The following is a 12072-nucleotide window of genomic DNA, read 5'->3' as shown; positions in this document are numbered from 1 at the left end:
ACTGAAAACGCTACATCCAGATAAACAGAATCAACTTCTGGAGATTTACTTACCTGAATAATTGAGCATGCATCGAGACCTTTTTTTTATGTCGTTAAATATTTTGTATTTATCTGACCATGTCATTCAGTTTCAAGTTGTAAATAAGTAATATACTACATTACTTTTAAGAAAAATAACCAGTAATGTGTAATGCATCACTTTTTTGAATAACAAACCCAATGGTGGATACAATCAATATTTTTTATTTCTATAATTTTTTTATAAATGTATTTCCACAGTGAGCAGATAAGCATGATGCTATTTAGCTTTAGGTATAACAAGCAAAGAAGTAAGAGGTTACAAGACCATAAAGTACAAACATGCTGTATAAAGACTAAAAAAACATCTTTTTGCACAGGCACCAGTCTGCCACACAATAAACATACATTGCATATATATGGTAACAACTCTACCTATTTAATCAGTCTAGAGTACCTGAACAAGAATCCTGGCAAAAAATCTTCATAAAGGCAATTAAAACAATTTGACTTACGGCAATAACACAACAAAAAAAAAACCCACTCTGCCTTTTTCATGGGGACAGCCTTTTACTGGCCCTCTCCGATGCCAGAGTATATGGTGCACTCTGGTGACTCATTCTTACTCTTCCATCTTGAAGATTTTCTTGAGGGGAAATCCAGAGCCACGTAGTTTAATTCTACTTCTTCACCCTCCTGTAAATTATTAACAGAAATGAACAAACTTTTGAAAATATTTTTAAACACCTAGAACACATAAACACAAACAACACAGAGAACAATGCACAGACATTTTTTTTTTTTATTGTTTGTCTTTAGGCAACAGTCTTGTTTGACATGACTTCATGTTTCCATGCAATGGTAATTGCAGCTGTTTAGTTATGATCATGAAAACACACATCTAAAGTGATATTACACTAAAGTAAACATGTCATTGTTTACTTTAAAGGACTGGTGAGATGTCAGATGTGATTGATTACTAGACCATCATTTGACACCTACTTTTCAGATCAAACCTAGTTTTTCTAGGTTTTCTTTTTTTGCCCTTTCTTGTATTTCACAACATCAAACTGCTTTCTATTTCTTTTACAAAATCTTTAGCTTCCTCGTTCTGTGTGTTTCATCCTATCCGATATTATGATCAAAGTCAAGTCATGCATTTCAATATAGATAGATTGCTATAGGGGTGTGTGTGTGTGTACCTCATCATTTATTTGGTTGGCAGGTGATCTTTCTTGTCCAACATCATTGAAGACTGGTACTTTTCCTATTCATAGAAAGAAGACATTAAAAATGTTTTTTTAAAGGATTATTTTAAGTGCTTGTCACGTCAAAATCAAGAACCAATTGTTTGAGCATTTATCACTGCCAATTTTTGTTTTTGTTTATTTCTATGCAGAATTGTGGTGAAAATGCTAACAATAGTTTTACAAAATAAAAAATTAGTCTGGAAAATTTCCATGAACTGCTAGGAATTGATTTAAAATTAAAATCTGACAGAGGTGAATTTTAACAGTTCACCCCACACAATAGAGTCGAACAGAAACATCCTACAGAAATATGCTGAAAATCCACACATTTTATTTAACATGACTCATTGGTTTAAAATATCATTGGTCTCTTTTCCAGAAGCAAGAAACTTCCATCCATCCATCTTCTTCCACTTATCTGAAGCTGAGTCGCGGGGGCAGCAGCTTAAGCAGAGAAGCCCAGACCTCCCCAGCCACCTTCTCCAGTTTGTCCGAGGGAACACCCAGGCGTTCCAAGGCCAGCTGAGAGACATAATCTCTCCAGCATGTCCTGGGTCTGCCCCTGGGCCTCATCCCGGTGGGACATGCCCGGAACACCTTACCCAGGAGGCATCCTTGTCAATGCCACCTCAACTGGCTCCTTTCAATGTAGAGGAGCAGCTGTTCTAATCTGACCCCGTCCCAGATGGCTGAACTTTTCACCCCATCTCTATGGGAGAGGACAGCCACCCTTGGAGGGAAATTCATTTCTGCCGCTTGTATCTGCAATCTCATTCTTTCGGTCACTACCGAGATACTTAAACTGTTCCACTTGGGGCAAGAACTTGTCCCTGATCCGGAGTTGGCACTCCACCCTTTTCTGGTTGAGGAACATGACCTCAGATTTGGAGGTGCTGATTCTCATTCCAACCTCTTCATACTTGGTTCCATTATCCGCAAAAAGCAGAGATGAGATTCTGAGACCACCCAAGTGAAAGCCTTCCACCACTTGGCTAAGCCTAGAAATCCTGTCCATAAAACTTATGAACAGACTGACAAAGGATAGCCCTCAGTCCATCACCCACCGGAAATGAACTTTTTGCTGGCTATCCGGACCAAGCTCTTGCAACGGTTGTATAAGGATCAAATGGCACATTGCAATGGGCCAGACACCCCATACTCCCGAAGCACCTCCCACAGGATACTGCAAAGGACACAGTCAAATGCCTTCTCCAAGTCCACAAAACACATGTAGACTGGTAGGGCGAATTCCCATGCACCCTCAAGTATCCTTGAGAGGATAAAGAGCTGGTCCAGTGTTCCACAACCGAGACAAAAACCGCATTGTTCCTCCTGTATCCAAGGTTCAACTAACGGACGGACTCTCCAGCTGCCTGGCATAGACTTTCCCAGGGAGGCTGAGGAGTATGATGCCCCTATAGTTGGAACCCTCTGGTCCCCCTTCTTAAAAATGGGAACCACCACCCCCAGTCTGCCAATTCAGAAGTACCACCCTTGATCTCCACACAACATTGTAGAGACGTGTCAACCAAAATAGCTCTACAACAGGGGTCCCCAATCCCAGTCCACGAGGGCCGGTGTCCCTGCAGGTGTCCTTGATCCATCACAGCTGATTTAAATGGATAAATTACCTTCTCAACATGTCTTGAACTTCTCCAAAGGCCTGGTAATGAACTAATCATGTGATTCAGGTGTGTTGACCCAGGGTGAGATCTAAAACCTCTAGGGACACTGGCCCTCGTGGACTGGGATTGGGGACCCCTGCTCTACAACATCAAAAGCCTTCATGGAACTCAGGGCGAACCTCATCCACCCTAATAACTTCCCTTCCTAATGGGGATGGGACCATCAGTTGTGTTATGCAGAAGTCAGGTTGGTACACATCTGACAGCCGTATTTGACAGCTGTTAGAATTCATATTATGGTGAAAATCAATGAGCTAAGTAAAGAGAAACAACAGTCCATCATTACTTTAGGAACTGAAGGTCAGTCAGTCTAGAAAACCGCTAAAACTTTAAATGTGTCCCCAAGTTCAGTCGCAAAAACCATCAAACGCTACGACAAAATGGGCTCATGAGGACTGCCCCAGACCAAGAGTGTGCGAATCAGGCCTTTATGGTCAAACAGCTGCTAAGAAACCACTTCTAAGGAAAGGCAACAAGCAGAGAGATTTGTTTGGGCCAAGAAACACAGGGAATAGACATTAGACAAGTGGAAATCTGTGCTTTGGTCTGATGATTCCAAATTTGAGATCTGGTTCCACCCACTATGTCTTTGCAGTGCAGAAAAGGTGAACGGTCAGTCTCTACATGCGTGGCTCCCACCATGAAGCATGGAGGAGGAGGTGTGATGGTGTGAGGGCTGCTTTGTTCGTGACAATTGTGGGGATTTATTCAAAATTGAAAACAGCATCTCTGGGAACTCCTTCAAGACTGTTAGAAAACCATTTCAGGTAAGTATCTCACAAAGCTCACTGAAAGAATGCAAAGAGTGTGCAAAGCAGTACTCAAAGCAAAGGGCGAAGATTTGAAAGAATCTAAAATATAAAACATGTTTTGACTTATTTCACACTATTTTTGTTTACTACATAATTCCATATGTGTTGACTCATAGTTATTTATAGTTTTGATGCCTTCAGTGACAATCTACAATGTAAATAGTCATAAAAATAAATAACAACCATTAAATGAAAAGCTGTGTCCAAACCTTTGACTTGTAGTGTATATACTGTTTCTCATGCTGATTTTTTTTTCTCTCCTAGATGGTGTATTTGTTTATATGGGTATAGCTCATGTATATATATATATTAAAATATATTTATACTGTATACTGGGTACCACTCCTGTCAGCTAAGAACAGGAAACTGACATTATGGCTCAGTAAATAGTAAAATAAGTAAATTGCCGGGGAATGTTTTCAGCATTGAGTGAATGCCTTTGCTAAATAAATATATGTTCAAGTGTGTGTGTGTGTACATATATATATATATATATATATATATATATATATATATATATATATATATATATATATATATATATATATATACACATATGAATTACCTTTGCACTGATTTTCACCAGACAATATTAACCTCGTGAACATGGCAAAATTCACAAGCACAGAGCAGGTCAACAGTGCCCCAAGCACAGTAACGACTGGGAACTCTGGAAGGAGAAAACATTGCAGCAGACACTTAACATCTCTGTATTTAGGAAGCAAAGACTTGTGTCAGGAAAAGCTAAAATCAAAGTATCTAAGGCTGCAACTACTTGATTGAATTTCCTAGTTATATGGTACTTTAATGATAAATTATCATAAGTTAAAATACATAACATTATGAAAGAATAAAGTTACATTGAAACCAAGCACACCGTTGTTTTTCTTGTGACATTACCAATAAGTCTGATGTGTCACATGACCCTCTTCCTTTTGAAAAAACAAAAGTTATATCCAAGATGGCCGACTTCTAAATGGCCACCATGGTCACCACCCATCTTGAGGAGTTTGCCCCCTCACATATACTAATGTGCCACAAACAGGACTTTAATATCACCAACCATTCCCATGTTATTACAGTGTATCCATATAAATGGCCCACCCTGTAGATGTTTATCATTTTTTATGCATCCAGCAATAGTTTACATATCACAAGTTCAATGGTAATTTTTAAAAACTGCAGTTAATGACAAAATGGGTGCAGACAACAGTTATTCTCAGCAACCTCAAATGCACTTTTTATTCTTTACACACAAGAATGAATTAAGATTAATGGGTTGGCATGCTATGTTAACCTTAAGTGAGTTTATTATGAACCTGGCAGTATAACCTTAGTAACATAAGCTGTATACATAACCACCTCAGTATCAGGTTATCTTCTGTTAAAGTAAATTGAGCTGTTAATACTTCTAGTCGATCTAACTCAAATTCATTTTAGAGGCCTGAGAATATATCTTGTTTATTCATGAACAAACTCACAGGAATTATAAATTATTAATAAAGATGTTAATAATACTTTAAAACATACCTATCTCCACTTTAGTTCTTTTACCAAACAGGATCTCTCCACATGTCACCACAGCACAGTAGTCCATCCCAGCATCAGGTGAATTTGTTATAGTTTCGGAGAAACTGTATTCACATCTCCCGTCCTCTTTATTTTTGATACTGCCGTGGTAAATGCTGCCTGGATGGGATTCTGATGCACCTTTAAACCAGTGCACTTTGTCTTCATTTGGGGACTGATGTTTTCCATTTTTGTCCTTAGACAGGAGCGAACACTGTAGAGTCTTTGGCTCACTCAGATGGACTGACTCCATATCTGGAGTTTGTTTCACAGTGATAGATTTCTGCTGGGTTTTAGGATCTGTGTGATTCACAAAAAGACATTTAATGGTATTAATTGTAATTGTTTGGGTTTAGACACAGTTATGACATAAACGATAAAATGAAAATGCTTTACCATTCACTGCCACAATTGTGCCATTAATAAAACTAAAATTGTGTGATGATCCTGTTTGACAGAAGTATGTTGCTTCATCTTCTTTGCTTACATTTCTTATGGTAAGAGAATGCACATTACCCACTTTTGTGGCACTGAATCTTGAGTTGTTCTTTTGAAATAATATTTTGTCAAAACTTCCTTCAGCAACTGTTTGAACCATATATCCAAAATTCAGCTTAAACCAATAAAACAACTTTGTATCACTTAGCGCACAGTTTCACGGTGACAGATTTCTGCAGCGTTTTTGTATCTGTGTGAATCATAAAAAGTCATGAAATAGCATTAACTGTAATTATTTGGGCTTAGAAGCAGATATGACAAAAACAGTCAAATTAAAATACGTTACCATCCACGACCAAAAGCGTGCTATTAAAAAATTCCATTATGTATGCCGTTCCTCCTTGGCATAAGTACGTTGCTTCATCTTCTTTGGTTGCATTTGTTATGGTAAGAGAATAAATATCACCCACTTTTGTGGCATTGAATCTTGAGTTGTTAAATGGTCCCTTTAGTGATATTTTGTCAAAACTTCCTGAGGCAATTGTTTCAATCATGTTTCCAAAATTCAGCTTATACCAGTAAGACAACCCAACATCATCCCTAGGGATTTTACATGTCAGAGTCACATTATCTCCAAGTTTAGTCACAGTTATAGAGCTCTGCTGAGGAATCTCATTCATTTCAGTCACAGCTAAAGAAAACAGACAAACAGTAACAGTTAGAACAAAAGAGAAAACCTTTTTTAAAAGGTATATTCATCATGTAATGTAGAATATTACAAAGCCTCAAATATTTTGTTTTATATTGTTTAAAATGATACATCTGACAGTGTAGAAGAAGTAAACTCACACAATGTACTTAGAAGAATCAAAGGAATTAATCTTCCGATCATTGTGATACTTCAGCCTTCTCTTGCACAACTGATGTCTTCCCACTCAAAAGATTTTGTGACAAGCTGATAGAGGTTTACAAAGTCGACACTGTAGTGATTGGCTGAAGCAAGGAAAATGCACTTCCTGTAAAATTTACCAAACCATTTACAGTGAATCTAGTTGCTTATCATCATTTTCTATTGATGATTCTGCAGAAACAAAAACGTAATATCGGCATGGAAATACAGGTAGACAATTACACATGAATACGACTAAATTTACATTTGAAAACAAATTTTGTTTGTTCGTAATGCCCAATTTGTCATTTTAAGCACATGATGCTTAATACGCTTTATGTTTAGCACAACTCAAAAAGGAAAAAGTCAAATAGTCATTAGCTGTAGTTGATATTATTAATCTTGTATCATTAAAGTAAACCAATAATTAACTCATATCATTATATAAACCCTTTTTTAATACTAAAAGAACTAAAAGCTAAATATATTTTCTGTTTACACTGGCCATCTTCTGGTCAAAGTCACTCGGCTAGACTCAAACCAAATTCAGTTTTGTTTAAAACCAAAAGACCCAAGTGGAAAAATTTACCCTCACTCTCAAACATCAGTGACCAAAAATGAATGTTTGTTTGTTTGTTTGTTTGTTTTCATGTCATGACGTTGAAGCCAAGTACAAACAGCAAGATGCAGTTTTTTGACTAACTCTCTGTGAGGTGAGAAATAATGAGGGAACATATGAAAAGAGGCCACAACTGACATGCTGCTGATTGTTCTGATAAAAACTGACTGCAGGAAGTGTATGCTGTGTGCAGTCAAAACTTTGTTTATATAGCACATTTAAAGACCAGAGGTACCCCAAAGTGCTTCTCAATAGTAAAATATGAAATAAAATTCACTGTACATGGTTACGATTAGGGATGGGTATCGTTTAGGTTTTATCCGATACTGGTGCCAAACCGGTACTTTTGAAACGGTGCCGGTGCTTAAACGGTGCTCAAACCGGTGCTTAAAGAATGGAGAACACAAAATTGGTCCAAAAACCTCTCATGTTCAGCTGGTTTTTTGTAAAAAGATAACAATGTTAGCCTTTTCTGCAGCTATGGGGCATATATGGTATCACTCTTGGCTGGAAGCAGTGCTTAAACAATGGAAAAAACACAAACTTTGTCCAAAAACCTCTCATGTTTAGCCGTTTCCCTCTTTTTCTTTGGTCATTTTAGCCTTTTTGGCCAGGGTGAAGGGAGCATCTGCCATCAAACAAGAAGACAGCCGCATGTAGCTATGATGATGTTTGCTAGTTCACCTTACATGCATTAATGTAATAACGTGGTTAGCCTACTCAACGTAAATTATACACGAACAACATGAAGCTACTCACGCAGAGAAGAACGGCTGCTGCTGCATCATCATCATTTCTGCTACACTGGCAGGGCTAGGGGCCAGGACTCTCCTCTTCGGGTTTGTGGGGGATGTTGCTAACTCCGGGTCAGATAACAGGCACCACACCCGCAGTAGATGCGCTCGGTGTGAGGTCTCGCAGCAAGCTATCAAATACGGTGCATTTCTCGGCTTTAAAAAAAAAAGCCCGCTATGCGTCGCCAGGTATTTAATCGGATTTGAGGTGTTACCTCCTTTGACAGTATCACAGTATCAGCTTAAAGCTCTTGTTGCAGGCTGCTGAGTTTGCATATTTTGCTGTGAAGTACAGCCAGACTTTGGCCGCTTCGCCTTGGGCATTTTTAATCTGTAGCTCTGCTCTAAAAGAACGTACGTACCTGGGCCCGCCTACTACGCTTGCAAAGGTAAAATGATTGGCTAGAAGTGTATCACAGCTCAGGAAAAAAAAGCACCGAAATAAAGCACCGAAATGTGCGCTGCTTTTCGGTCTGGTTACTACCGTTTATGTCAGAACAGCTGCCATCATGGCACCGGACACCGGTACCCATCCCTAGTTACGATAATAGAGTACAAATACATTTCCAGACAAAACAAAGCACTAAGTAACCTGGGAGCACTATGTTAAAAGAAATATTGCACTCCTAGTGTAAAAGTTAGGTAAAATCAACACAGAAATATCAACTGGGAACACCCAGTAACACAATAGGTTAAAATTTAGATTGGAGGCCCAGGTAAAGGGAGTTGCAGTAGTCTAATCTTGAAGTAACAAAGGCATAGATATGTTTTTCAAGATCCATTCACGGTAATGCGGTAATGTAATACTTAGCCTTAGAAATTTGTTGTAGTTGATAAAAGCTAGACTGTACTACAGAGGACACTTGTTTAACAAGTTTACAATCAAGAAAGCATTGTAGTGAAGATGTCCTGGAAAATCACAAAATAGTCCAAAACAAAAGTCCATGAAAGGCACTGGAGCAGAGGAAACAGTCTATAAACATTTCAGGGTGGCAACCATGACTCCAGGCGAAGAAAGTTCAAAAGCACCACTCAGGAGGCCGACCCGGAGGACAGCTGCACAGGAGATTATACAGTTCAGGGGGCCGACCAGGGGGCCGACGGCTCAACAGCCCATGACTGAACAGATCAGGGGGCTGACCGCGGAGCCAGCAGTGGCGACGAAGCAGGTCAGGAGGCCTTGAAGGTGGCCGCTGACGCCAAACCAGGCGTGGACGATGTTTAGCAGGCTGAGCCGGACGTGGACCAGGCAAGGCAGGACCAAGCGGTGGCGCTGCAGGCAATGGCGTGGAAGCCGCAGGTTGTGGAACAGAAGGAGGCTGGACTGGCTCCTCGGGCCCTCCAGCTGATGAGGCATGTACTGGTCCTGCATCTGCTCCAGCTGGGGGGCCCGAGGAGCCCGTCCAGCCTCATGCCTCGTCAGCTGGAGCAGATGCAGGACCAGTACGTGCAGAGACCACTGGCTGAACAGAAGGCTGAGCAGGTGGTGGAGCAGATGACTGAGCTGAACGCTGCGGAGATAGCTGAGCTGCCCAGTGGGCTAAGGGCTGAGCTAACGGTAACACAGGAAATTGAACTATGGACTGAGCTGCTAACAGAGCTAATTACTGAGCTATAGACTGAAATGCATGCAGTAGTGATGGTGGTGATGATGGTTGTGGACTTAAGTCTCCTGAGCCTCTGGAACACAGGCAGGACTGCTGGGCGGGCTTGCCTGAGCCTTCAGCAGAAACAAGAACGGCTGTAGGCACCTGCCGGACACTAGCCGCTCCCACCCGAGGAGTAGGTATGGGTGCGGAGACGGGCTGTAGCCTGGCTGACCTCACCCTGGGGACCGGGACAGGCACTGGCAACGGCTGGGCAACTGCCGTTCTCACCCGAGGAGCTGGTACGGGTGCAGAAACTGACAGAGCCTCAGCCGGCCTGGAAACCAGAGCAAGGACCAACTGGGCCCCAGCCTCCCTCACCCGAGGAGCTGGTACGGGTGCAGGGATTCCTCAGGTGAGGAAGTAGACTAGACTGCATCTTTTGATCCATGGTCAATCATCCAGTTAAATAAATTTCCAAAAGTTGACTCTATTCATCTGGACGTAGCGTTTTCAGTGGGAGAAACGTTTCATCACTCATCCAAGTGACTAGACTGCATACATTAAAATAAAATAACCAACAAAATTATGCTTGCTGACTCTTTTACACAACATACAAGATAGATATGAGTATGTGTTGTCCTCTTTCTAAATGTATTTTAGATTTATGATTTTATAATAACAATAATAATTATTATTGTTATTATTATTGCTGTTGTTGTTGTTGCTGTTGTTAGAAAGTAAACATAAAACTAATGTCCTCGTGCATATCATAACCTTCAAGAGCATTTCCATCCAGCTTCAGTAATATTTACATTTAGACACCAAACTGTAGTTCTTTAGAGATCTTTACTGTTGAAGCCCAGTCAAACCTCTCATGGAAAAGGCACTCACTAACTTCAGCCACCTCCCCTAAGAAAGCAAAAGGTCCTACCATGCTACAAAGACACTTTAGGAAACATAATAGAGAATCCAAGGTGTTTGTCTGGTCTTCAAAAACACAAGAACCCTGCACTGCAAGCCCACACAAAACCCACAGAACCCAAAGTATCTCCTGTTAAGACTTCAGTGCCAGAAACAACAAGGCAACTCTAGAGGTCCCGTGTCAATTTCCCAGTAGTTCACAATGGTTTTGGTAGCAACAGAAGGTACGATACAATATTATTAAGGTGGTTTTAATGTAGATCAGAGATATATTTTTGTTTACTTAGAGTATTATAAAGTTATAAATCAGTGTTCCTTGTATACAGAACAAATAATAACCACGGGGTGAACTGTGTTATAGATATTTAAGAAACACATAAGTGCAATATCGATATTGGTAAGTAACAGTGTATAAAAAAGTACATTATACTCATGAACAATATTGTAGATTAGGAAATTCTTAACAGCCCTGTGGAGAATTAAAGCTGTGTATTATGTGATGCACATAACTGAGACCACTGCGGGCTGAGCTGGTGCAACGTACATACTGTTGATAGGACAGGAAGGGGCTACAAACAAGAGATGAAGACATGCCAAAAACTTTCCTGCATGTAATCCTGTGTCCAATTATTGGCAGAATTCTAGCATCAAAGTGTGTTTTTAAAGAGAAAAGTTCATTTTAAAGTATTCTGGTATGTGCCAGAATCAGTGCTTGTGAAAAACAAACAAAGCCACAAGTGGACTGCAAGATGCAAGCTGTGACTGGCTACTTCTATGCTTCCCACACCCACCAAGCCTGTTTACTCAGAATGCATATGCATCTGGGCATCAACAGGACATGAATCTAGTTCACAACAACTCACCGCAGGCTCTCTTTAGATGAAGCTGTGGATAGTTTTTAACCTTCCTCTCTGAATTTGACCTCAATTTGTTTAAATTAATGTAGTGTTGAACAAAAACACGTTTTTTAAACACACAAACTATCACTGTTTCAGAAAATTGTGAAATATTTCATGTTTAATTTGATTAAAAATTTAATATTTAGGTCTCTGTGATCGGAGACCTAATTTAAATTTACTGTCACTTTGTCAGAATGAGATTTGCAGACCACCAGATATTTGACTTATGTGTGGCTGAGGTACAAAAAACAGACCCCAAAGGAAGCAGGTATAATGAAAAAAGAAGAGGGCCAAGGATTGAACCCTGGGGCACCCCACAAGAAAGGGGGCTGAGGTGGACTCAAAATGTTCAACTTTAACACTAAACGTTCTACCACTCAAATATGTACGAAGCCAATCCAGTGCTGCACCTTTGATGCTAACCAGGTGTTCCAAACGAGAGATAAGAATATTGTGGTCAGCAGTATCAAATGCTGCAGTAAGGTCTGAAAGCACAAGGATCACAGGACTTCCTCAATCGCTAGCTAAAAAGATATCGTTAAAAACACGTAAAAGTGCTGTTTCAGTGGAGTGTAGATGTTTAAAAT

At 40.1% G+C, this 12072-nt stretch overlaps 1 protein-coding gene across 1 annotated transcript; it reads right to left on the bottom strand.

Moving 5' to 3' along the window:
* Positions 1–590: 590 nt before the first annotated feature.
* LOC146638038 (uncharacterized) lies at positions 591–6666 on the bottom strand. The gene is made up of 6 exons (XM_085365773.1): positions 6624–6666; positions 6121–6465; positions 5298–5636; positions 4333–4437; positions 1223–1287; positions 591–716 (listed from the first exon to the last, which is right to left on the bottom strand). Exons 1-6 carry the CDS (start codon positions 6664–6666, stop codon positions 591–593), a joined length of 1023 nt encoding a protein of 340 aa, XP_085221899.1.
* Between the last annotated feature and the right edge of the window lie 5406 nt (positions 6667–12072).

This window comes from Diplotaxodon limnothrissa, linkage group LG2 (genome assembly GCF_057381915.1).
Source record: "Diplotaxodon limnothrissa isolate DT_005_m linkage group LG2, D_limnothrissa_male_GT1.1, whole genome shotgun sequence".
Taxonomy (NCBI): Eukaryota; Metazoa; Chordata; class Actinopteri; order Cichliformes; family Cichlidae; genus Diplotaxodon; species Diplotaxodon limnothrissa.
The sequence above is the reverse complement of the archived record's forward strand: the minus strand, read 5'-3'. Positions and strand labels throughout refer to the sequence as shown.

Bases quoted from the DNA above. Each gene is read 5' to 3' on its own strand.
- LOC146638038 (XM_085365773.1), bottom strand. From the start codon at position 6,666: ATGATCGGAAGATTAATTCCTTTGATTCTTCTAAGTACATTGT. The intron at 6,466-6,623 runs GTGAGTTTACTT...TGTTTTCTTTAG, and splicing joins GATTCTTCTAAGTACATTGT to CTGTGACTGAAATGAATGAG. The intron at 717-1,222 runs GTACACACACAC...AATAATTTACAG, and splicing joins CCAACCAAATAAATGATGAG to GAGGGTGAAGAAGTAGAATT.